Raw genomic sequence first — 26,920 nt, forward strand, 5'->3', positions numbered from 1 at the left:
ATGTACCAAGAAGGCAGAGAACCTTACCTACCTTCTTCCTACCTGGTTCTGTGTGGGAAGTTCATCTATAACTACTCATGGATTTTAGGTAACTCTGGGATTCACTGCAGTTGCTCACAGCTGCTATTAGGCTAAGTCATAACACAGCTGTCACCTGGCCAATCCAGGCTAACCCTGGAGGAGTACTCATGAGTGTTCAAGGAGACAGGAATGTGGTCACCTATATGTAACTGCAAAAAAAAAAAAAAAAAAAAAAAATCGGAGAGCCGGGCGTGGTGGTGCACACCTTTAATTCCAGCACTCGGGAGGCAGAGGCAGGTGGATTTCTGAGTTTGAGGCCAGTCTGGTCTACAGAGTGAGTTCCAGGACTGCCAGGACTACACAGAGAAACCCTGTCTCGAAAAACAAAAACCAAAAAACAAAACAAAACAAAAAATTGGAGATGACCCAAACATCTACCAGTAGAGGAAGGGAAAGTAAAATGTAGGGTTTACCATGGAATAATGCACAGCAGCTGCAGTCTACCACAGCTGCAGTCCACTACAGCTGCTGTCTGCAACAGCTGTGCTCTATCAGAGCTGCAGTCCACAACAGCTGCCGTCCACCACAGCTGCCATCCACCACAGCTGAAGTCCACCACAGCTGCCATCCACCACAGCTGAAGTCCACCACAGCTGAAGTCCACCACAGCTGCAGTCCACCACAGCTGAAGTCCACAGCAGCTGCAGTCCACAGCAGCTGCCGTCCACAGTAGTTATAGTCCACAACAGCTGCCGTCCACCACAGCTGCTGTCTGCAACAGCTGTGGTCTATCAGAGTTGCAGTCCACCACAGCTCAAGTCCACCACAGCTAACGTCCACAACACCTGCCATCCACCACAGCTGAAGTCCATGGCAGCTACAGTCCACAGTAGTTATAGTCCACAACTGCTGCAGTCCACAACACCTGCAGTCTACCACAGCTAAAGTAATGGCATGTGTCAGCTAAAGCAATGGTGTGTGTCTGCACATGGCAATATGCAACTCAATGTCACACATAGGTTTGGTTAGACGAGCAAGCATGTTGCCTGTAATGTGATCTATTTTTTAGACTTTTGTTTGTTTGTTTGTTTTGTTTTTGAGACAAGGTCTCTCTGTATAGCCCTGGCTGTCCTGGGACTTGCTATATAGACCAAGCTGGTCTCAAACTCACGGAGACTCACCTGTGTCTGCCTCCTGTATGCTGAGACTAAAGGCATGCACCATCATGCACACCACAATTTCTTCCTAAACAGGACAGCACCTATGGATATCTGTGGGGTTTTATGTCAACAAGCATTTTTGTTTGGTTGTTTTGTTTTGTTTTGAGACAAGGTTTCACTCTATAGCTCTGGCTGGTCTGGAACTCCCCATGTGGACCCAGATGGTTAGGAAACTCACAGAGATCCACCTGCCTCTGCCTTCCAAGCACTGAAATTAAGGTGTGCACCACCTCCCCTGGCTGAGCACTTTAAGGGACCTAGAATTAGACAAACAAGCACGCTTCAGTTGTTACTTCTGTGGAGGGGGAAAGAAACCAAGATTGGGAAGGAAGAGAGGAGCAAACAGCCTAGAAGGCTGCTGTGGTGGCTTGGGCCTGCAATTCCAGCAGTGAGAAGGCAAAACAGTCACAAGTTCAAGGCCCCACAGCCAGATCATGGTTTAAAAGGGGGGAGAAAGTAATACCTAATTAAAAATAAATAAATTCAATGACTATTTATACAATTACAAATATAGTTTTGGAGTTTGGGAGTGTGGCTCAGTGTTAAGCCCTTGCTTCAAGTCCATGAGAACCCCATTCAGATGCCGAGCAACCACATAAATGCCCGGTGGGTGTTGCAGCTCACTGACAGTCCTAGTGTTTAGAGGGGACAGGAGGCCACCCAGGAAACCTGGCCAGCTAGATTAGCTGAATCGAAAGACTTTATTTACCTAGAAATTTTTTTTTTTTGTAAAGTAGAGACAGATTGAGGAAGAAACTTGACATCAGCCTTTGGCCTCTCTACAAATTGTACCCACACATGTGAAAACACGCACACAGCTACTTTTCTGTCTCTCTCTCTCTCTCTCTCTCTCTCTCACACACACACACACACACAATCTCTCTCTCTCTCACACACACACAATCTCTCACACACACACACACAATCTCTCTCTCTCTCTCTCTCTCTCTCTCTCACACACACACACACACACACACACACACACACATACACACGCACACAAAACAACTAAGTTTTACAGAGCTGAGGAGATGGCTCAGTTGATAAAGTGCTTGCCGCACAAGCTTCCCTGGGAAACAGCCCACCAACAGCATCCTTCTGACATCCCTGACATATCACAGAGGCACAGGCAGAGTGGAGGAATTCTTGGTAACAGATTCTGGATAAGGATGCTTATAACTGCAGATAAACCTCGGCAAGCGGCGCATGTTTGCAGTCACAGTGCTTGGGGAGGCTGAGGTAAGAGGCTTGTCATAGTTCAAGGCTGGCCAGGAGTGCACAGAAAACATAAAGATGGGATCACAGGATTCTGTCCAATCCAGAATGACAAGAGTTGGCCTTATATCAACCCTTACTCATCAAAATACAGGCAGGAGAGCATACTGTGACTCTCTGGTTTGTTAGATGAGCCAGGGCTTTGGTAGTGACAGCCAAAGCGCTCCTCCGAGGTCTGAGAGTGCAAACAGCTCCCCCAGGAGCCTGCTGCAGCCAGCAGACCCTTGCTCCCCACAACCATGTGTGAGCAACATTCAGTGATAAAACATGTAGGTGTGTCGGAAGAGATGCAACAGGACTTGGTGGAGTGTGCTGCTCAGGCATTGGTGAGAGAAAAGGCCAGTATTGCTGCCCACATTCTCTTCCTTCCTTCCTTCCTTCCTTCCTTCCTTCCTTCCTTTTCTTCTTTTTTTTTTTTTTTAAATTTTTTTCTGTGTAGCCCTGCTGTCCTGGAACTCACTCTGTAGACCGGGGTGGGATCGAACTCACAGACCCACCTGCCCCTGCCTCCTGAGTGCTGGGATTAAAGGCATTTGCCAGCACACCCAGCTCATTTTTCTTTTTTAAGTGGTTTTTGACTTTTTTTTTTTGTTTTCAGGCAGGGTCTTGCTGTATAGCTTATGCTGTCCTTGAACTCAGTATACAAACCAAGCTGGCCAAGGACTCAGGGTCTCTTCGGTGCTGTGATACTGGTGTGTGCCACCATTCCTGGCTGTAGTGAATAACTTACACTGTAGAGATCTTAACTGCTGCTCATTATATATTACTAGTTTCGTTACCTGGTAACATCGTTAAAAAATAATGTGAAACATTTCTGAGGCAATGATTTAATTTCAACCAACCCCCGCCCCCAATTTTAGTTATTTTACTTATAAACAACAAAAAAATTCTGAAAGCTTTCTAGAACTTCTCATCAAATGGTATGCACAGTATGGGTAGGGAACTATGACCCCTCTTGGGCTGTTCTTTCTCTCAACCTCCCTCCCTCCCTCCCTCCCTCCCTTCTTTCTTTTCTTTCTGCCCTGCACTTATGAGGCAGGTCCTCTGTCACTGAGCTACGCCACTAATTGCTATATTTAATTCAGAATTCCTAGTCTGGACTTTCAGCTCAGCAAACATCAAAGCACATGTATCTCTCTCTGCTTACACACACACACACACACACACACACACACACACACATACACACACATACACACACACACACACATACACACACACAAATACACACACACATAAACACACACACACACACACACACACACACACACACACACAGTCACTGCTTATGTCTCTCCTCTAAGTTTCTGTTTTAAGCTATGCCCAAACTGGGTGGGCTGTGAGCCCTTTGCCCCTCCACCTTTGCCCCCGGGGTTGGCTCCTCTCCTTACCCCATTCTCAGGTGTGGCCAGGACTGTGTAGAGCTTACAGAGGGAGATGATCCCACTGTACTCGGGGACAGGTACCAGCTCATTACAGTTATCCTTTTTGAAGCTCAGTATCTTGTTGATGAACTTTTCAAACATGCGTTGAAGCGGCTCTACTTCTGTCTAGATATGCACGAAAAGGGATGCTCCATCTACTGTTATTTACTACAGGCCGCCCTAGTCAGTCATGCCTCCTCAATTCCCTTTTTACCTTTGGCCTCTTTTCCAGCCATGACTGAACATAAGGCTTCCAGCCCAGGTCCACATAGTCAGTGTAGACCATCCCACAGCGGGACACAGTGGCTGGAGAGGCCACAGCCAAGTTCTCCACTTCAAACAAGAGAGACACCTAAGGATGCAGACTCTTGTCAGAACGTCAGCAGCGGCACCTCATTCACAGTGATCAAAACAACCCAAAACCCATGCCTTACGCGGGACTTGTACCAAGTAAATTGGAACAAAAAGAATAATGACTGAGATTTATAATGCTTTCTGTGGTGGTTTGAATGAGAACAGCCCCACCACCACCACCAGGCTCATATACATGAAGGCTTAGCCAGCAGCAGGGAGCAGCACTACTTGAGAAGGATTAGGAGGTGTGGCTTCACTGAAGTGGGTATGGCTTCGTTGGAGGGAGTGTGTCACCGGAAGTGGGCTTTAAGGTTTCAAGAGCTCACACCAGGCCCTGTCTCTCTGCCTTTGGATCAAGATGGAGCACTCCCGGCTCTGGCTCCAGTGCCTGCCTGCCGATCACCATGCTCATCGTCCTCGATGATTTCAGACTAAATCTCTGAAACTGTAAGCCAGCCCCCACTTAAATGCTTTCTCCTTATAATAGCTGCCTGAGTCACGGTATCTCTTCACAGCAATAGCACAGTGACTAAGACACTTTCTAAAAGAAATTAGAGCTCATTCAAATTTATCTTTAGGAAAAAAAGTACTCTCTGGCTTGCGTGAAAGAAAAGAGTGGGTGACATATGCCTATATAATCCTGGTGTCTGAGCACTAGAGGCAGGAGCAGGAAGATCAGGAATCAAGGTTATCCTTTATTACCTAGGCCAGCCTGGGCTACATGAGATACTACCTAAAATGAACAAAAGGGGGGCGGGGGAGAGGAAGGAGAGAGGGAAAGAAAGGTTAGAATAAAGAGAGGTGGGCGTGACACCCCAGGAGATATTAACCTTGGTGCGTGCTACGAAGGCCACACATCACGGGCCAGTGGAGATGAAGCTGACGACAGCCTGGGTCTACACAGTGATTTCTAGTCCCAAAGTTCTTTACTATACAATTGTTCCAGGGTAGCAATGGCCCCCTTGCCTCCTATGCCGAAGATGGGACCTAGAGGCCAAGGCCAGGTCAGCCTTCCCCTCCTAGGGAGTGTACCTGCAGCCTTTCGCATCTTGCTTCAGTTGCAGATTTCCCTGGATCTGGATCCTCGGCCCAGCTCTCTCTGGGTAATCCACTCTCAGTGTGCCAGCCTCCACCTCAGCTTCCCTTCCACCCCCCACCCCAACCTCGGCCACCTTCCCCAGAGGCTGGCCTGGGACCCCTCTGCGTAGCAGTAGCACCTGCTCGGGCATCGCAATGCGCTCGCCATTGATAAGGGTCAGCACTTTGTTATCGTCCATGACAGAGTTCATGCTCTCGATCCACAGCGTGTCCACGGGGCCATCAAAAAGGATCCATTTCTCGTCTGGCTTCTCATCTTGGGTGGCATGCAGATGGATGATAGGAAACGAAGAGGCTTCCATCTCCCTCTCCTCCTGTATCCCTCACCACGTGCTTCCTTGTCTTAAGGCATTCTCCTGGCATCTTTCAACCTCACTGGGGCCGGGGTGGGCCGGGGCTTCCTGTTCCCAGGGTCCCCATTCCCTCAGGAGCTGCCAACCTCTCCTCTCACCCACTTGACCTGCTGGATACCTGCACAGGCAACCCGCATGACACTAGACAGGATGCCATCGGTCCATTCGTTGGTGTTGAGGTCATACTCGCCATACAGCTCCCCTAAGGACAGTGCCTTTGGGTTCAAAGGGAACTCCTAAAAATGATACCAGAAGGGACTTCTGAGGGGCCCAAACCCAAGCTCCCAATACCCTTCCCCCACAACCCCCGTCCCAATCCTCTCTTAGGTTCTTGCACTGCTCATTGCTTGCTTCTCTCCCAGGACCCCCTGGATCCAGGTCCGGCCCCTCCCAACACCTGCAGCTAGGCCACTGCCCCACTGCGCACTCTAACGATGTTGTAGTTGGGTTCTCCAGCACGGCACAGGGACGTCAGAGAGGCCTGCAGAATTTTCCAGGAGGTGGTCTTGCTGCTGCCGGTGCCACCCACAATCATGGTGGAGTGGCGAGAGTTCTTGGTTTCGTACAACTGTAAAACCTTGGTGAGGGTAAAGGGTGTGATCTGCAGGCCCATTTCTCGGATCTCCTGCTCGATGGTGTCCCGTAGCTGAGAAAAGCAGAAGGAAAGAGTGTGAGTCAGCCCAGCCAAGGGACTTTCAGTGCTGGGGAAGACGCAGCAGAACCGCAGCAAAAGACGCTATGGTCCTTTGCACTCAAAACTCGGTAATCCCCCAGAACTGCCTAGCCAGAGGGAAAATACTGTGTTCTGGGATCTATAGATAGCACAGTGGTAGGTAGGATGGTAGGGCGCCTGCTGAGAATACACAGGCCATGGATTTGATCCTCAGTATCATTGAAGGAAGGAATGAAGGAGGGAGGGAGAGACAGAGGGGGGAGGGGAAAAAAGGCAGGCAGGCAAGCTGGCTACATTAGGAGAGTATCTTGATGCTCAATCCTGAGGACCTGAGTTCAAACCCACAGCACCCACATAAAAATCTTGGCCTGGCTGCACACAGCCCTACAACTGCAGTGCTAAGAGAGAAAGGCTCACTGGGGCTTGCTGGTGAGCAGCCGTGCTCCAGGGGCAGGGAGAGACCCTGTCTCAAAGGAATAAGGTAGAGAGTGACATATCAAGCCAGTCTGTGTCCTTTTGTGACCTCTGTGTGTACATCCATGCAGCTACACCAGACACACACACACACATTCACATCCTGCACATACGAACAGAGGACACTGGAGTCGCTGAACAGAGTCAGCGAGCCTGGCTTCCTAGCTTTCAATTTTGTCATTTTGAGTCGGTTTTTCTTGGAAACTCAGCCTCCTCATGTGTACAATATCTAATGTAGTTCTACACATTTTTAAAGCATCATTCAACAACTACTTACTGACTCTTTATGGTACTATGCCAAGTACTAGAGTACTAGAGATACAGTTGGGAACAAAATTATTTTACTATACTTTAAGATCTCACTGTCCTGAGCTGAGTGATATAGCTCAGCAGTTGAGAGCATTGACTGCTCTTGCAAAGGACCTAGAATTAGTTTCCAGAACCCACACAGCAGCTCACAACTGTTAGCATTTTTTTGTCTAAGCTCCACCCCAGTTACCTGGCAATAGCAAGGTGTTCCTGACTCACTATAAAAGGGGATGCTTGCTCCCACTCCTCTCTCTTGTTCTTGCCTTCTTGTTCACACTCTGTCCCCTCATCCCTTTTTCACTCTTTCCCCATCTCCTTCCCCCACTCTCTCTCCACATGCTCATGGCCAGCCTCTATTTCACTTCTCTCTTCTCTTCTCTTCTCTTCTCTTCTCTTCTCTTCTCTTCTTCTCCTCTCCTCTCCTCTCCTCTCCTCCCCTCCTCTTCCCTCCTTCTGTCCCTCCCTCCCTTTCTCTGCCTCTACTACCCTCTCATCTCCCCCCACCCCCAATGCCCTGAATAACTTCTATTCTATACTATACCATCGTGTAGCTGGGCCCTCTGGGGGAAGGGATGCCTCAGCATGGGCCCTAGGAGGCACCCTCTTGCTCCATACCTGACTACACCTCCACCAAAACATATTCCCTTCTCTCTGTGTCTTTTAATAAACACAACAACCACCATTTATAACTCCAGAGGAGTCTACCTTCTCTTCTGGCCTTTGGTGGTGGTGAAAAGAAAATGCCCACATACACAGAAATGAATTAATTTAAAAAGTACTTTCAGATGAGTCAGGGGTCCAGCACTAGGGAGGCAGAGGCAGGTGGAACTCTGAGTTCAGTTCCAGGCCAGTCTGGTCTACAGAGTGAGTTCCAGGACATCCAAAGATACATGGAGGAACCCTGTCTTGAAAAGCAACAACAACACACACACACCACAAAAACAAAACCCTCCCCCACAAAACATACTTTTACATTATAGAAAGTTGTATTTCTCCTTAACTAGATCCTTCAAATGCTAACATATAACATATAACTGCTCACCAGAAAGAAACAGAAAAAAAAATCTACATCCAGGATTGTTTGTTTGGTTTGGTTTGGTTTTTAGTTTTCAAGACAGGGTTTCTCTGTGTAGCCCTGGCATATCTGGAATTCACTCTGACCTGGCTGGCCTCAAACCCAGAGATCTGCCTGCCTCTGTCCTCTTAGTGATGGGATTAAAGGTGTGAGTCACCACCACCCCCTCCAATATTTTTATTTTTTTGAGACACAGTCTTACTCTGTAGCCAATTATATAGCCCAGGATTCCTTCAAAATAGCAGTTACCCTCCAGCCTCACCTCCTGTGGACTGAGATCACAAGCGCGAGCCTGTCTGTTATATTTTTCTGTACATGGGTCTGTATATTTTCCTTAACTTTTTTTAAAAAAGATTTATTTATTTATTATATGTAAGTACACTGTAGCTGTCTTCAGACACTCCAGAAGAGGGCATCAGATTTTGTTACGGATGGTTGTGAGCCACCATGTGGTTGCTGGGATTTGAACTTCGGACCTTTGGAAGAGCAGTCAGTGCTCTTTAACCACTGAGCCATCTCTCCAGCCCCTTTCCTTAACTTTTTAATGTTGTATCTTTCTATAGTTTGCTTTAGGGATGGCAAGATGGTGCCGAGGCCAAGGGCATTTGCTATGCCAGCATGGTGATCTGGGGTTTTGACCCCCCCAGAGCCCATGTAAATATAAAAGGTAGCTGACCACCAAGGTCCAGCCAGCTTCAGCATAGTCTGGAAGAAAAGGCCACATCCTGCTGCTAATACTGGGCAAGATATCTGAGACACCCCTACACCTTGAATGCTGTGCTGACCAAACCAAACTCCTCAAAATCAAAATTAACCAACTCGTCCTAACACTGGGTTCTTCTCCCCCATTTATAAACTGTCATTTGCCTATGGGGCCGCATCTGTCTTCTCTCCATCCAGAGGCAGTCCATTGTCCTTCCAGAGCAACTATGCTTTCCCCCTCTCCCTTGTTCCTTTTCTCTTCTCCCTCATTCTCACCCTCATCTGTCTCTGATTCCCTGCCCTTTGTCCCTCTGGGGCAAATAAATCTCCCGTGGTGCTGAGAACTTAGTCTTGCTGCTGTGTCCTGTGCTGACTCTGGTCATTCATAGCCAACTCCACAAAGCTGCCCTCTAGCCTCCACACATGTGCTATGGCAGGCATGCCCATACACATAGATCATGCACACACACTCTTTCACATGCACACATACACACACACACACTAATAATAATAATAATAAATAAAAATGCAAAGCTTGCTTTGTCTGAAAAGGGTAGTTATCACTGTAGTCAGAATACATATGCTGAATGGGTGCCTTCAAGTTTTTGAGGCAGACTCATGGCCTTTACATGTTCAGTGTCTATATGCTCTTTATGAATCAACTATGAATCAACTCAAAGTTGTCCGTTGTGTTGTTCAAATCTTCCATGACCGTAAATTTCAGTCAGCCTGGTTTACTTACTAAGAGGTTAAAACCCGCCTCTATTCTATGGGTTTATCTATTTCTCCTGACATCTCAGCCAATTTAGCTTTAGTTCTTTTGAGTCTGCATCTTAAGTACATCCAAATTCAATCTATTTTATCTTCCTGGACAATCTGAACCTTTTTTTTTTTTTTTTTTTTTATCTTGAGGTGACTTTGTATTTCCAGTAAAGCGTTTTGCCTTGAAGGCTGTGCTGTCTGTCTGTCTGTCTTGGCTTCCCCAGCTCTCTCTGGATGCGTAGCGATCTGGCAGACCTCCTCCCCTGAGACTCCCAAGCCTTTGTCCTTCAGCTTCAGGTGTGTCTCATGTAGGAGACACTCCCGAGGATTACCGTCAGGGCGGGGACTTTTCTTCCAGATGGCGTGTTTGCCCCGAGGGCGCTAACAGATTCTGTGCCTGTTGCTTACCTGGGTTTCAAGATCCTTATCACAAAGCTAACTCCAAACTCTGCTAGTTAATTAAGAGTGTCTGAATGATGGTCACATCACTTATCAATTTCTCTGTTAGACACACTCCTGAAGCCTTTGGATTTTATTTATCAATAGAGGAAGGGTTCACGCACTGAAGAGGCTTGATAGCCTTGATCTCCTCCTACTGCCTTCTGTCTCTCTGCTCACCCTGTGACTGCCATCTTGGGCTCTCTGTTGACCAACCCCTGAAGCTTTATTTAAGCTTCTCTTGAACGAATGGTATTCCTGTGTCTGCTTCTCTGCTAACTTTTCATAGTCTGTACCTACACTTTAGTGAGGCCACATTCTCTCGGCTCATGAACATATTAGAGGCTTTTTGTTTGTTTGAAATAAGCATAATTGAAAGTGTAGCTGATCTAGCCTTCTATAAGATAGGTTGGATGAGACAGAATTTGAAGTCAGAAATTATTTACCCCTGGAATTTTGAAGGCTGCTCCATTATTAGCATACTTAACATTATTGTTGAGACACAGAACAGCCTGGTTTGTGGTTGTTTTTAGTCTCTTGCCTCTTTTTTCTTTTCCTCCTTGGAAACAGCTGAAATAGTCTTCTTGTTCAATATCTAGAATTTCCCAGGGGCAGCCTGTTAAAGGACTGTTCTAGTCCACGTTTATGTGGGATTTCCTTTAGCTGTGAGCAAGGACCTCATCCCTCCATGCTCTTCTCTGTGACTTTTGAAATTGTTTGAATGTTATCTCACCTAGATTTTCCTTTAAATCCTATCTCTTCTCCCCTTTGTCTGCCATAGTCCTTTCTTAATAGCATTTCATTAGAATTTCACTTGGATAATTCTGATCATTGTTCAGGGTGGAGTCTTGGTGGCCCAGGCTGACCTGAATGCATAGAGGGGACCGGCTATCCTCCTCACCCCCAGAGTCCCTGTGTCTGCAGAGATGCCCACCACTCCCCAGCAGAGGCCATTGATGGTTTGCTTTGTATTTCCTCTCCTTGGCCTATCTATTTCTCCACCAGGCTCTTTCTTGTTTGTTCGGGTTCTTTTGTTAGGGAACCTAGGCCCTGCAGGTAACCAAGTCCTAAGCAGATAGGTATGCAAGCCAGACAAGGACAAGCCCAGCCCCAGCACACCCCCTACACACACACACACACACACACACACACACACGCACACGCACACGCACACGCACACGCACACGCACGGTGGGGTGCAGGCTGGAGGGAAGGGGGGTCAGTCTCACTGCCATCACCTTTTCTGGGTCACACATTAACTAAGCCCCCACCTCCTATCGAGAGTGACTCCTGCCGTGTGGCGTGAATGGCAATGTGCCCAGTCCCTTACTTCTGTCGCAGACCATAGGTCACACATCATACATTGACTAAGCCTGCTTCCTTGTGATACAAGACCACCCCTCTTCTCAGAAACCCTTACAAAGTAGACTCCTTGCTTCTCCCAGGGCTAATACTTTCCTTCAAACTCTTTACCATACTGTCTGTTGCCCTGCATTTAAAAAAGTCTCTTGTCTCAGGGATTTGGCTCAACATCCCCTCTCCTCCCTTGCCTCCTCCCTCCCACTAGTAACACCTAATGGCCTTCCTACCAGAGCTCTTCTCTCAGGTTGTTCAGCGAGCTTTGGTTTTCCTTACATCATCCATTCATATTCATATTCTCTCTCTCTCTCTCTCTCTCTCTCTCTCTCTCTCTCTGTCGTGTGTGTGTGTGTGTGTGTGTGTGTGTGTGTGTGTGTGTGTGTATTCTAGACCAGGCTACCCTCAAATTCCTTATGTAGCCAAGGTTAGCCCTGAATTCCTGATTCTCCTACCTCTACTCCCATTTTCTGTTTATATGGCTGGGTGTGTGGGGCTCCTGCAGGCGACAGTGCACTTGGGATCTTTATGCCATGTCCCTGTCATTCTTCTTGGGTCAGAAGAATTCCCCGGAGAGAATGAATACTTTCACTTGCCTGTCTGGATGCCTCAATTCTTTAAGCCGAGAGATGAAAGAAAGCATCTAGTCTGCAAACGTTCCCTCAGTACTGGTTAATCTGACTCATTCCTCTCCTGCCTGCTGTTCCTCAGGCTCGACACCTCTACTCAGCAGGGGAGGCTCTGTCACCCGGGGCCATTAAGACACCAGATCTTAGAGATACAGCTCCTTTCTTCTCCTGGGACAGAGTCCTGTTACACAACTCTAGCTGGCTTCAGCGAACAGCTCCTTTTCCCAACCTCCATCCGCAGCGGTCAGGCTGGTGCTGCCTTCAGGGCTCTTCTGGACTGAGCTCCTCCAGAAGCCATTCTTCCCTTTGCTCCCACCAGTCGCCTGGGGGCACTGACAACGGACACCCCCTTCTCCTGCCCTGCAGGTGAAGCTTGAGACTTTACACCATAGAGTGAATGCTGACTGTGGACAGCGTGAGGCTGAGCTGAAGAGACTGCAGGAATCCTTTGACCCCCTCCCTGCCACCACCAGGGCTTGGACAAGCACAGATCTTCCTAGGTTGTAAGTTGTCCTTCCCATCAGTTGATGGGGAGGGTGAGTCCCTGTAGCCTGACTTCTATAACAGTGGGCTTTACGTTGTTCCACCTTCAGGCTTGGGCTGCTTGCCTTCCAACTCCTGGTGCCTTAGACTGACAAAATTCCACGGCAGGAAAACAGCATTGGAACCTACTTGCCTCACAAAGTCCCTTCACTCACTGTCACCACACCAAGGCCCCTAGAATTCTTGCCATCTAAGCAATGTAATAAAAAAGGACATATTTCTTTGAATTTTTTAATCCAGCATTTAGCAGTTTCAACTGAAAGGACAGCTCAGAGTGTGTGGACGAACACGAGGAGGGGACGCCTCTGCCCCTCCTCTGTTCCTCTGCTCTCACACACCACAGAGCTCCCAGAGACTCTCTTCAAAGTTCCCACCATGAGGACAGGAGGCGAGGTGGGCGAGGGCTAGTGGATCCAGTCAGGGTAGCTGGGCTTTCAGTGATTTCAAGGATCTGCTGAGTTGAAGTTACCTGAGCCCGACATGGTGACCCATGGTGAGGCAGTAGGCCAATCAACCCCTGTTAGCAGGAGGCCAGCCTGGTCTATATAGGGAGTTCCGGGTGGGTCAGCCAGGGTTACATAGTAACACCCCACCTCTAAATTAATTAATTAAGTAGGAAAGTAAGTAAGTAAGTAAGTGTCGGTGAGCCAGGACTCCAGAAGGAGATGAGTCAGAGAGGAAGCTGTTTGTGTGGGTCCTAGGTGGAGCCAACTGTGTCATTCAAAGTCACACCTAATGAGTGACAGAAGTTCAGGACAGTCACACTTCCTGTTCTCAGATGCACAGTTACTCATGAAATCAGGGAGCCTGATAAAGAGTAAATACTGAGCCAGCAAGAGGGAGCAGCGAGTAAAGGCACCTGCAGCCATTCCTGACGATCCAACTCTGATCCCGGGGACCCAGCTGGTGGGAGGAGAGAACCGGTTCCTGTAAACTGTCCTCTGACCTCCACATAGACACACACAACTCAAAATAACGTTCTTTTTCAAAGGAGGTGGGGCTGGGCTGGAGAGATGGCTCAGCGGTTAAGAGCACTGGCTGCTCTTCCAGAGGTCCTGAGTTCAATTCCTAGCAACCACATGGTGGTTCACAACCATCTGTAATGGGAACTGATGCCCTCTTCTGGTGTGTCTGAAAATCCTGCGACAGTGTACTCACATACATTAAATTAATAATAATAATAATAATAATAATAAATCTTAAAATAAATAAGTAAAAGAGATGGGGGAGCAAGCACCTTGCCATAGTCAATGACCGGGAGCTCGATGTTGGGGAAGAGGTCCTGCACAATAGCATTGAACAATGGGACATCCACTGACGTCAGCTTGGCGATGTTCATGTCTCTCATGGAGAGCAGCAGAACCTGTGGGGTTAAAGGGAGACCTAAGGACGATGGATATGCCAGAGTCAGTCCTCAGCAACACAACAGGGACAATCATGCGAGCCAGGGGGCAAAGCATGAGGTGGTGGGGAGGGCAGGGGTAGAGGCGTGCATGGAATACCGCTATCTGGAGAAGGAAAAGAAAGGCTGGAAAATGTTCCTGAAGACATCATCAGACCAGAGACAAAGGAGGCAAAGATCCGAGGGCCATGAGTTTGGCCTACCTCTTCATCAGACAGATCTGGCTGTAGGCGACGCTTCTTGCCAGCATAGCGCAACAGGGAAGTGAGGGCGCGCAGGCCGAAGTCGTAGTGGTCCTGTCTGGAGAGCTGCTGCACAGCCAGTGAGTACAGTGTGTACACCTTCTTGGCCAGGATCTGGGAACCGTGCAGAGGAGACAACAGCTCACCTCCCACAACTCCCCTTTAGGGACACTTGTAGACACTAGAACCTAGGTCAGGGACTTGAAACATCTAGGAAGTGCTCTGAACAATTGTAGGAGATCTTGTGGGCTGTGCTATTATTGGTTAGTGGCTTCACGGAAGTCAGACACCCCACCACCCATCTGTCCGTCTATACTCCTCTGGCTTCAGATCCCACTAACAGAACTCTAAGCTCCCGGTAGGATAAACAGATTGTGAGGCCTTCAGGGGCTCCTCTTTCCATGGAACAACAATAAAATAAGGAATAGATTATCAGAATACCTTGCAGTTGCCAAAGCCCTCCCCAAAGAGAATGATTTCCGCAATAAGCGTAGAATCAGGCACCACCATGGCAATTGGGCGGAACATGGACTTTAGGTTCTCTGGAAGCTCTGTGCGGCCGGCATAGCCTGGAGACGAAGCCGTCTGTTTAGAACCGGGTTTCCCTGTCCTCAATCGGTCTCTCAAGTGTCCCACTTACCCAACTTTTACCCTGCCCTTAACTTTCTCCCCAGCCCCAGCTCCAAGATGGAGTCCTTCCTCATCCCAGCCCTGACTCCCTATTCATCCTGTCTTCTTCCTTCAGAGGTGCTCTCATTATGTTTCGCATGGCCCTGTTTTCAACTGAAACCACAGAGCTGCTGAGTTCTATGTGGAGCCCACATGAGCCCTGTAGAACTCACAGCTGTAGCTATGATGCTTCCCTAAGGGTGTTCTCTCCTAGACACTTCCCCCAAAGCTGTTCCTAGGGGGCAGCTAGGCAACTGAAAACCCCATACATTAGGGAGACTCCCATATTCCAAAAGGGATAGAAGGCAGAGCAGGGAGCTAGCCCATTGGGAAACTTGGCTCAGCCTTAAAAGACTAGGCTTCCATAGCGACAAGTAGGTGTTTCTCGAGCCCTTGGGGAGGACAGGAAGTCTACTTCCTCCTCTCCTTGTGTCTTCTCTTCTGCCGTGGCTGTAATTTGGATCTGAAGTGTCCCTTAAAGGCTTTGTTCCTCAAGCAGCAGGTCCAGAGGCGGAGCCTGCTGGAAGTGATTAGATAACGAGGGTCTGGACCTCATCAGAGGATGTCTCACAGACCAAAAGCTACAGAAACTTTAGAAGGTGTGGCCTACTTGAAAGAAGTCAATCACTGGAGTAAACCCATGAACCAACAAATGTCTCCCTCCTTTCTGTCTCTCTCTTTGTCCTTCCTTCTCCCATCTATGCCTATCCCTCCCTCTCTCCCTCCCTCCGCCTCTTTTCTCCCTGGTCATCCGGAGCCGCCCTATTCTCCCTGACCACCAGGACAGCCTGCCTTGCCCTCGCCAACAGTTGTCCATGGCAGAGACCATGGAACCAAAGCTCCCCTTTCCTCCTTTAAGCTAAATACTCCTTGGGGATTTTGGCACATTAATAGACCACAGATGAACACAGTCATCTTTAGTTAAATACTTCTTAGATAAAGGCTTTGGTGCAGAGAGGGAAAAAGGACACAATACTTATCCCAGACGCCTGCTTCTCCTGCCCCCTCGCCCAGTGTCACCGCGTTCCTCCCACCTACCAGGATTCATGGTGATGAAGATCCCACAAGACCACACCAGATTTATTTCAAAGCCCTCAAAATAGAAACGTGTGAGGTTGGCAGTCAAGGCAGATAGGATGGACAGGATCTGCTGGGCCACCACGGACAACACCTCAATGTTGATGCGGTTAAACTCGTCAAAGCAGCCCCAGGCTCCACTCTGTGGAGCGGGAGAGAGAGGCAGCGTCACTACAGCAAGAGAGGTGTCCCAGGCCACTAGACCACAGCCCAACACACCCTTCCCGAAAATGCTTTAGTAGCAAAGGTGGCACCCGAAATAGGGGGTGCATGGGGGACCTGAGCGACAGTGTCATGACTTTTGGCCAGAACTTTCCATCAGACAAGACAGCTAACAGGTTGGCTAGAGGTTGGAACTTGTGTGCACTGAGTAGTTCCTGTGTGCTGGGCAGTTTCTGTGCATGCTCTATTTAATCCTTACATGGTCAGAATTTGCAAACATGCAATGTGAGACTCAGGGAGTTAAAGGGGTTTCAATGTTTCTTTCTGATTGTAAGAACTGCCTGCAACGGGCTAGAGAGATGGCTCAGTGGTCAAGAGCACTGACTGCTCCTCTGAATGTCCTGAGTTCAAAATCAAGCAACCACACGGTGGCTCACAACCATCCATAAGAGATCTGATGCCCTCTTCTGGGGTGTCTGACGACACTACAGTGTCTTCACTTACATATAATAAATAAATCTTTAAAAATGAGAGAGAGAGAACTGCCCGCTACAAGGCTGTTTTGCAAGGCACACAGGCACAAACTAGATTTGAGGTTTAGTTGATTTTCACGTACTAGAAGATGTGTAATGACTTTAGGACGGGGAGGCAGGGTACTGACCTGTGCCAGTCCTGAGTACATTCTTCCCATGGACTTATAGTCCAAGCCCTCGGAGCAGTTGACCACGATGACATATATACCCAGCGCCTTGCCCAGGTCTTTGACAGTTTCTGTCTTTCCAGTACCTGCTGGGCCTTTGGGGGAGCCCCCGCGATGAAGGTGCAGTGCCGTGGTCAATGTCATGTAACATCTGAGAAATTAAGACATGACTTGGGCCAGATGACTGGAAGATTCTGTCATCTCTGCAGTTCCTACCCCAGAACACCGGTTTACCCCCCCACAGCAGACCTGTCTGTCAGGGGAGTGATGACCAGCCGACCAGAGTTCCCCAAGTACTCATAACCATATTGGAATTGTGTGTTGGTCTGGCGGATTATACAGTCATCCACATCCTGGAAGAACAGAAAAGAATGAGACAGAGGCGGGGCTTCAGGGGCGGGGCTTCAGGGAACGTGGAAATGGCTACCAGCAGGGCTCAGAGACGTCAGGAGGGTTGCAGGTGGATTAAGGGTTTTGGTTTAGAGCTACAGAGAAGGGTATGGTTTGGGGCCACAAGAGAAAATGGGTTCCACACAGCATGTCTTCCCCCACCCCAATCCATGGAAATAGCTGCTTGGGATCTGAGAGTGGCCATCAAGTGGCACTTAGAAGGAGTATTGCCTGGAGTAACCACTGGCCACTCCTGAGCTGGGATTGCGACAGAGCTAAACCTTCGAGGAGGAAGCTCTGAAAGTCCAAGGGTCTGGGTTAGAAGATAGCACGCGTCCATGCACAGAAGCATGATGGGTCAGTCTGGGCCTAAGAGAGGAGCGAGTCGATCCGTCTTCGCCACCTTCTCCCAGTAGAAGCGCAGCTGGCTGAGCCAGTCAAAGGAACTGACATCCATGAGGCCGCTCTTGTAGAGCTTTTCCAGCACGTCGCGGGCGTGAATTTCTATCGTCACCAGAGCCACAATCTTAAGTCTCATGATCTTGGTCAAGTTCCCCCTGATGGCCTCTGAATACTTATTTAGTATTGACACCTGTAGGATGGGGCAACAGGCAAGAACAGAAGCATCAATGTAGCCAAGGCTGGATGGCACCACGTCCCAGGCTGAGGTCACCTCCAACCGCATCCAGATCCCAAGAATTCCCATATCCACATCTACACAGGAGAGCCTAACTCTGCTCTGCATGGTGCACTCCTCCCTGCCCCACCCCCACACTTCTGTCCCAGAGCACCCGTGTTCTGGCCCACTCGTACCAGCTCATCTCCAGTTGTGATTCTAGTCATCCCTTATCCACCCGTTCCAACGCCAGGCCTGTCTCAGCTCCCCACCTGCTTCTTCTTCATGACCTTGAGGATTTTCTTGTCTGATCGCTCTTTGGCTGTCATCAGGCACTTGGTGACATCAGCTGTCCACTGGATCTGACTAGCAGTGATCACCACCTAAGGCAGGTACACAAGCTGATTGGCAGGCCTTACCTTTAGCTCTCGAGTTCCAGCCTCTTTCAGCACCCGGCGCTACTGGGTCTGGGCGGGCCTGAAGGATGGCGCATGCGCCTTGGGTCAGGAGCAGCGGTTCCAGCTCTTGGGGTATGAGAGCCAGACCCAGGAGGAGGAGCAGAGAGCCTCTGTTTGAGAGCCTCTGGAGTCTGTCTTTCCACATGCTGCTCTGTTAGCTCCACTGTCCCCCCATTTGTGTGGCTCCAGCTTACCTGGCCAGCCCAGTCTTTCACCCATTTGTCTCTCTTGTTGAGGAACTTCTTGAGGGCCACGCGGCAGTTTCGAAGCAAATCCCGAAGGGTCATCCTCATGGCCCGCTCCACATCACCAAGCCACGACTAGGGAAAACAAAATAATCCTCGGTCTAAGGGTCCGAGGCTGAGGACTGAGGTTGCCCTGAGAGAAGGCACAGGAATGTGTGTGTGTGTGTATGTTGGGGGGTGGGGGTGGGGGTGGAGTGCGGGGGCAGGGAAGGAGACTGCAGAGGGCTGAGGACCCAGGATGGAAAGTGCATCTGGACTAGAGCTGGCATGGCTCTCCAAAGGCTGTGGGGGCAGGAAGCAGAGGGTTAGAGCATCAGTTGGAACCTTTAAGTTTAGGGAGTAGTGACACGACAAAGTCAGGAACACGAGTGGCTGAGGAAACGGTAACTGCTACGTTCATGCTGCTCCTGAAAATGTTCTCCCTGGGAAGTCCTTTCTTTTCTTTTTTTTTTTCTTTTCTTTTCTTTTCTTTTCTTTTCTTTTCTTTTCTTTTCTTTCTTTCTTTCTTTCTTTCTTTTTTCTTTTTTTTTTTTTTTTTTGGTTTTTGGCGTCAGGGTTTCTCTGTGTAGCCCTGGCTGTCCTAGAACTGACTCTGTAGACCAGGCTGGTCAAGACAGTTTGATTCTAAGACCTTGGCCACCACTCACCTCCACTGGTCCTTCTAGAAGTACTGGGTGGAGGAAGTCAATGTATTCACCGTCACCTGAGAACATTCCCACTGCCTCCCACTTGCTGCTGGAGCCCCCGACCTGCAGAAGAGACAAGTTACCCATGCCTAGCCTCACTCTCTGTAACCTTCTAGAAGAATTTAACACCCATCCCACCCCACCCCCACCCCCACCCCTGAGATAGGGTTTTTCTGTGTAGCCCTGGCTGTCCTGGAACTCACTCTGTAGACCAGGCTGGCCTTGAACTCAGAAAGCACCTGCCTCTGCCTCCCAGGTGCTGTGATTAAAGGCATGCACCACCACCGCCCAGCTAACACCCCCCTTTTTAATTTAGTTATTTATTTTATGTATGTGAGTATACTGTCCCTCTCTTCAGACACACCACAAGAGGGTGTTGTCAAATCTCATCAGAGATGGTTATGAGCTACCCTGAGGTTGCTGGTATTTGAACTCAGGACCTCTGGAAGAGCAGTCAGTGCTCTTAACGGCTGACTCAAGCCCTTTAAAGGTCATTTCTTCTCTTCCCTCCTCTCAACGTTGCCACTTCTGGAAAGCTGTATATGAAACTCTACAGTCATTAACAAATGTCACTTTCCTGCTGGCAGACTATGGTCCCCTCCAGAGCCTTGAATACCATAACGTCACCATGACATCACCATTACTTCCCGGCCCGCCTTCCCGTCATGGCCACCTCAGCTGACCTTTTGAATTTTCAGCAGTTTGATGTTGTCAAAGCACTTTTTGAGGTGTGGCTGCACAGCCTCTGGGTTACGGGACTGGCCCAGGATCTCCAGCAGGTCATCATTGGACAGGAAGTAGAAGCGGGGGAATATGTGGCGCTTGGTCTCTAAGTACATGTCCAGGGACTTCTGAATGTCCTCCAGGATTGCGTTCATTTCTATCAGTGTCTCCAGGAGTCCTGGGAAGAAGGGCAGTAGGTGACATTTTTCCCACTTCCTTTCCTAGTTCTAAGGCTGAGGTACAAAGTGACATCGGGCTTCTGAAGGCAGAGAAATAGCCCCAGCTCTTCTGAATAATTATCCTCACTCTTCCTTTAGTCATTACACATGATTACATGTGGAGCACTCGTACATTATTAATTATGCATCATATGGGTTAGCTCCACTTCTCACCAGTCTTTGGAACAATAGTCCCATTATACCTAAGAACTTGGAGCCTCACTGTTCAACTCAAGAGTTTCTGGAACTTGAAAATGACTCCACAGCTTACACAATCCAACAAGCCAAATTGTTAAAGGCATGTCGCAGGCACACAATGACAGCAATTGTGACACAGCACAGAAGGCACTTGACCAGGAGGCAGAAGGCCACTGCTCTAATAGTCTTTAGCTCACTAACACTTTAATTAACATCATTGAATTTTGACCCCCCCCCCTGCCTCTGAAATGGCAGTAGAATCCAACACAAAGCCAGGGTTCTTCAAGAGACTCCCAAACTCTGCAGGCTATTGCTGTTACCCTTGGTCAACCGCCAGAGGTAGAATGGTTACCCCCCAGGCCCGGTGAGTCTCTATTGCTAAGGACATCATGTACTTCAGAAACAGGGCCCAGAGACTCCTGAGATGGAATTGACTTGAATGACCCCTGAGGACTAGCTTTAAGGTACCAGAAAGCATCACGCAGGCTTCCCAAGGAGAGGGGTAAACAATAGTCCTACTAGCTCTGAGTCTATGAACCACGTCAGTGACCAGCACAGCACAGGACCCTAAGGGTGCAGCACTGGCACACACACCTTGGAGGTAACCAGCAGCTCTCTATAGTTGGACTGAAGACCCACTCAACAAGAGGGAAACCATGTCTGATACTGGAAACCTAGACACGTACTACTCATTGACAGTGAGGTTGTGGTTATTGGAGGAGAATCTACAACCACGAGCTTACTATATATTCCACCACAATCACTAACAACAATCTATAAACCTTTGTTCTTACACTGTCACCCCTCATCAAAGGAAACTTCTCTTTGCAGCAGATGGAGACCAGTCCAGAAAAACACAGCCAGTTAGAACGCAGAGTTGCGGAGCCCAGGCCCAATGGACACATCTACAAAACACTCTCTCCCCTGAGGCTCAGGGAACACTGCCAGAGAAGAGGCAGAAGGATGACAGAAGCCAGAGCACCATGGAGCTTGCTGTGAGGTTGTGTCTCCTAGTAAGAGAAGAAGCCACACCCATAAGGTCTCACCAGCATGGCTCCCAGACACCAGTGAGCACACCAGTTTGAATGGAGAGAAGCCCTTGAGGCTGCAGCCGCATACGAAGAATCCAGGAAACTGAGGAAAGCTGGCCGTGAAGAGCAGGCCCTCCCCAGGAAGAAAGCAACAATTGGTTGTCCAGGGCCAAGTGGTCAGCCCTGAATACATGCATGCAAGTAATATCACATGGACTGAGCTGGTTATGATTAGGAAAACATATGTGTACGCATGACTACACATGCAATAACAATCAGTGAAAACAGTGGTCATGAACCTGAAGGAGAGCAGAGGGGTAGGTGGGAGAGCTGGGAGAGAGAAAAGGGAAGGGAGAAATGTTGTAATTAAATTACAATATCAAGAATCAAAAGAGGGGCTGGAGAGATGGCTCAGTGGTTAAGAGCACTGGCTGAGCCGGGTGTGGTGGCGCACACCTTTAATCCCAGCACTTGGGAGGCAGAGGCAGGCGGATTTCTGTGTTCGAGGCCAGCCTGGTCTACAAAGTGAGTTCCAGGACAGCCAGGGCTATACAGAGAAACCTTGTCTCGAAAAACAAACAAACAAAAAAAGAGCACTGGCTGTTTTTCCAGAGGTCCTGAGTTCAATTCCCAGCAACCACATGGTGGCTCACAACCATCTGTAATGAGATCTGGTGCCCTCTTCTGGCCTATAGCATACATGCAGGCAGAACACTGTATATGTTATAAATAAATCTTTTTAAAAAAGAATAAAAAGGTAAAATAAAACAGGTAAATAAGATAAGGTAAATGATAGCTGAAGGTACCCAAGATCAGCCACTGGCATCCACACCCCCGGCATCCACACGCACACACCATATGTGTGTACCCCAAACACACAATACTACACAAACCCACACACCCATACAACTCACAGAATATGCAGAGCCTAAACTTAAGATTGTGTTCTTATCCGGGTATGGTGGCACACGCCTTTAATCCCAGCACTTGGGAGGCAGAGGCAGGCGGATTTCTGAGTTCGAGGCCTGCCTGGTCTATAAAGTGAGTTCCAGGACAGCCAGGGCTACAGAGAAACCCTGTCTCGAAAAACCAAAAAAAAAAAAAAAAAAAAAAAAAAAGACTGTGTTCTTGAAGTAAACACACATCCCTTTGACTATCTTAGAGAGAAAGACAGACAGACAGATAGACAGACAGACAGACAGACAGACAGACAGAAAGAAAGGGGACTGGAGAGATGGCTCAGCGGTTAAGAGCTCTTCCGAAGGTCCTTATTTCAAATCTCAGCAATCACTTGGTGGCTCACAACCATCCTCAATGAGATCTGACCCCCACTTCTGGTGTCTGAAGACAGCCATGGTGTACTTACATATAATAATAAATAAATCTTAAACAAACAAACAAACAAACAAAAAAAGAAAGAAAAAAGAAAAAAGAAAAAAAAAGAAAGATCTACCACACAGGCCAATTTGAGATTTTGAGTGTGATACATTCTGTCTACAAGTCCCAGAAATCCTAGTTTCCTCCGGGTCTACATCCCTACCCCTTAGGGGTTTCCCCATGTCTTCCCAGGTTCTGTCCTTTGGAAGACACACCAGTGACCATGAGTGTGACCCCAGCAGAACCCCCCCCCCCAGCGCCTTTAAGCATGTATAGTGTCTGCAGGCTGTTGGAGCCTCTGGGGGACCCCAGATGACCCCTAGATATCCCAGAAGGATTTGGAAACCTCGGACGACACGCTTCTTCTTTGTAGTCAGCAGTGCGATCGTTGTTTCCGTGGCTCTGTGAGTCACTCTGAGTACCTAGACCACTTCAGAGAACGCTGCCTCTGGGTCTCAGCCAGAGAAGACAAGCGGCTTTCAGTCAGGGCCCCTGAGAACAATCCAGCTCCCACCATCACCACCACCACCACCACCACCACCACTCCGTGCTGGAAGAGTCGCCACTTCTTTGTGGTCATTAAAACAACTCCCATGGCAGATGAGGAAACTGGAGTATGGAGGGAGCAAGCTGCCAGATGCACACGACCAATAAAGCCTGTGTTGGGTTTGGAACCCAGAGCTGGCTCCGCAGCCCTTGCTTTAGACCATCATGTGATATTCCCCTTAAGTATCGGTAAAAATGAAAATAACCAGTAATAACACTTATGACTAATACTAGCAAGTGTTACTAAGTAGTGGTGCTATCACTACTCACGGTCACAAGGGTATTAAGCGTGATAGTGATGACATTATCACTTTTGGTGATGATGCATAGGAGACCATGATCCTCAAATGCGTATAACCAGCGAAGGCCTGCGGAGCTCTTACCTGGGTAGTGGGTGCTCCGGAGAGCGTTATTGTCTTTGTTCATTCGGTCCATGATGGCTTTCCAGTTGTTGTTGACCTGGTCAAATAGGGCTGACTCATTGGGCAGCTGTTTCCGGATGTCCTCTCCAAGGAAGATATTCTGAGAGACCATCGAGTCGGCATGAGAGGCTGTTTCTCACGCACCCTCCACCCTCCACTCCCTGCTCCCACACCAGAGATGTCAACTGCGTAGAAGAGTCACTGTTAGAAACCAATGACAAGGGCTGGAGAGATGGCTCAGCAGTTAAGAGCACTGACTGCTCTTCCAGAGGTCCTGAGTTCAATTCCCAGCAACTACACGGTAGCCCACAACCATCTGTGATGAGATCTGATGCCTTCTTCTGGCGTGTCTGATAACAGTGACGTAAGAAAGAGCTGGAGCAGGGGTAGGGAGAGCCCGGGTAAGACCACTTCTGACCTCTAGGTACATCCACTGTCTCTGCACAGTGAGGACCATCTCAATAACTTCCAGAATGAGAGAGAGGCAGCGCTCCCAGTGGTCCACATCCTTCTCAAAGGCCTTCACGAATCGAGATGCCTTCATGGTTGACAGGGCCACCTGATTATCTTCCAGTGCCTGGAACACTTCCTCTGTTCCCCTGGGACACAGAGGCTCAGTGTCATTAACCATAACCATTTTCAATGTTTCAGCCTCACTCACTCCTCACCTCGGGCCCCACAGGCCGGCCTCAGGGAGCCCTCTCTACCTGAGCCGGTGATGGCCCTTGTCCTTGTAGGGTACTATGTCTAGCTGAGTCGAATCCCAGGTCTTGGCAATATTTTGTAATCCCTGTGAAGAGAAATTAGGGGACAGAATAACCAGGTATCTAGTCCACAAAGGTAAGGGGTGCTGGGGAGGGGCCCTCAAATGCGGCACGACTGGAAGTCTGTGAACTCTGTGGGGACGTCCTCATACCACTTCTATGGCCAGCTCTTTGGTCGCAGAGGCTGAGATCTCTGCAATCTTCTCCACGTGCTGATCCATCCCTAGTTTCACAATCTGCTCCAAGGTGAAGCTCTCTGACTCCTGATCAAACTCCCGCTGGACTTCCTCTTTGACCTGGTCCCAGTGCCTGCGGCCCAGAACAGGAAGTCTCACCTGCAGGCCAGCTGCAGGGCCTGCTAGCAGTGTCATTATCAAGCCCTGGGGTGGTTAGTGTGACTCAGTCTCCTGCTTAGCATGTGTGAGGGGGGCATTCCACACCCAGCACTGATTTAAAAAAAAAAAAAATCACTCCTCTTGCTCCTTCACATTGGAAATTTATAATTCTGGTTATTTGTTAATTCATGATTCAACAGATCTTGCTAAATAGGCTCTAAGGTGTAATCTTAGGCACCATAGGGAATAAAGAAATTGATGTGTCAGTCTCCCAGAGTTGATTCTCTGGAGAGGGAGTTAAGGCAGGTGTGCATACAAGCAGTACATCAGAGCAGGCCTGGGACAGATCACGTGCTGGGCTGAGTGCTTCACCTGCAACCCTGTCATTCTCACAAGCACTGCATACTGCACAGTGCTATCATCCCATCCGTAGATGAGGAGACTTAGGCTTAAATAACTTATAAACTCAGGGCTCAGGCTAGACTTATACACACGACCAGAAGAAGAGTGGACAAATGTGCTTGTGACTTTGAAACAGGGAAAATTTTCTTAAACTAGGCTCAAAGGCAAAAACCATTTTGGATACGACAATAACAAAAAAAGCTTTTTGTATGAAAAAAAAAAAGGCTTAGCTATAATATATAACCTGGAGCAGGAGGAGACAGAGAGAGACATCGGGAAAGAGGCAGGGATGCAGGACACAGAAGACAGTGGCTGATTGCACACATGGGCCCCATGCTGACTGTGATACTGTACACAACAGCCAAGGTGTAGATAGAATTGACTTCATTGTCTAACTATTGCATGGAAAAAGAAAAGGAGGTATATGATGGGAAATCATTCAGTCTTCAAAAAAGAAGGAAGGTAAGATAAGGGGGCTAGGCCTTTAAGCCCAGCAGAGGCAGGTAGATCAAGGCCAGCTTAGACTACAAAGCCAGTCCTATATCAGCCAAGGCTATGTAATAAGATCTTCTCTCAAAAAAGAAGAGGAAAACGGGCAGGAGAGATGCCTCAGCAATTAAGAGCACTGCTCGTCCAGAGGACCTGAGTTCAATTCCCAGCAACCACATGGTGGCTCACAACCATCTGTAATGAGATCCGATGTCCTCTTCTTGTGTGTCTGAAGACGACAGTGTACTCATATAAATGAAAAAAAAAATCTTAAAAAAGAAAAAAGAAGAGGGGGAGGAAGAAATGCGATCGTGAAAGCAGGAAGGAGCATAGTAGTTCCAGGGGTTGTGGTGGACAGAGTTGGGAGAGCTGGTCAAAGGCTGTGGAGTTCCAGCTACACAGAAGGAGCAAAGGATAAACTTTAAGTGTTAGGAAGATAGCTCCCTAGGTAAAAGCAGTTCTGTGCATGCATGAAGTTCAGAGCCCAGCATCCGTATGAAAGGCTGGTCATGACCAAGTGTGCCTGTAACTCCAGTACTAGGAGATCAGGAAGTAGGAAGCCTTCACACACACACACACACACACACACACACACACACAGAGAGAGAGAGAGAGAGAGAGAGAGAGAGAGAGAGAGAGAGAGGGAGGGAGAGAGAGAGAGAGAGAGAGAGAGAGAGAGATGAACATGTAGCCCTCAAAAGTAAATCTCAACTATTCTCACCACAAAGGTAAAAGGAGCAAGTGTGTGAGGTGATTCGCAAGCTGACCATCTACGTCAGGGTAGCTCTCCCACAGGGCATGCATCCTCAACACCACACTCTGCGCATTATAAATACATGCTTTTCTGTCAACTAAAAACCAAATCTGAGCCAGCGAGATAGGTCAGTAGAGAAAGGCACTTGTTGGCCTGGGCCTGACAGTCTGAGCCTGACCCCACCCCCTGCCGACCCCACCCCACACAGCACCCACATAAAGGAGAGAGGACCAACTCCCACAAAGTATCCTCTGACCACCACACTGGAGCTATGGCACACACATGCACACACACACACACAAAGTAAT

At 48.6% G+C, this 26,920-nt stretch overlaps 1 protein-coding gene across 15 annotated transcripts in view; it reads right to left on the minus strand.

Annotated features, from left to right (window-relative positions):
* The window catches only part of Dnah2 (dynein, axonemal, heavy chain 2), a 128,302-nt gene that overhangs the window by 38,602 nt on the left and 62,780 nt on the right, over positions 1-26,920 (minus strand). For 13 of the 15 annotated variants that reach the window (XR_003949463.1, XM_011249074.3, NM_001081330.1 and 10 more), the window contains 20 exons: positions 24,785-24,941; positions 24,576-24,658; positions 24,287-24,467; positions 23,830-23,968; positions 20,037-20,254; positions 19,315-19,416; positions 18,617-18,742; positions 18,237-18,347; positions 17,752-17,940; positions 17,208-17,311; positions 16,920-17,109; positions 16,058-16,238; positions 14,792-14,919; positions 14,312-14,464; positions 13,944-14,069; positions 6,173-6,391; positions 5,864-5,981; positions 5,512-5,648; positions 4,155-4,292; positions 3,908-4,066 (listed from right to left, as the gene is read on the minus strand). Coding sequence is in view for 14 of the 15 variants with exons in the window: in XM_011249074.3 (XP_011247376.1) it covers positions 3,908-4,066; positions 4,155-4,292; positions 5,512-5,648; positions 5,864-5,981; positions 6,173-6,391; positions 13,944-14,069; positions 14,312-14,464; positions 14,792-14,919; positions 16,058-16,238; positions 16,920-17,109; positions 17,208-17,311; positions 17,752-17,940; positions 18,237-18,347; positions 18,617-18,742; positions 19,315-19,416; positions 20,037-20,254; positions 23,830-23,968; positions 24,287-24,467; positions 24,576-24,658; positions 24,785-24,941 (2,959 nt within the window). In the remaining variant the exon portion in view is untranslated. Of the gene's footprint in view, positions 1-3,907; positions 4,067-4,154; positions 4,293-5,511; positions 5,649-5,863; positions 5,982-6,172; positions 6,392-13,943; positions 14,070-14,311; positions 14,465-14,791; positions 14,920-16,057; positions 16,239-16,919; positions 17,110-17,207; positions 17,312-17,751; positions 17,941-18,161; positions 18,348-18,616; positions 18,743-19,314; positions 19,417-20,036; positions 20,255-23,829; positions 23,969-24,286; positions 24,468-24,575; positions 24,659-24,784; positions 24,942-26,920 lie in introns of those variants that run through there. The other 2 variants (XM_011249077.3, XM_030246092.1) reach the window with 2 other exon arrangements.

This window comes from Mus musculus, chromosome 11 (assembly GCF_000001635.26).
Source record: "Mus musculus strain C57BL/6J chromosome 11, GRCm38.p6 C57BL/6J".
NCBI classification, from domain to species: domain Eukaryota; kingdom Metazoa; phylum Chordata; class Mammalia; order Rodentia; family Muridae; genus Mus; species Mus musculus.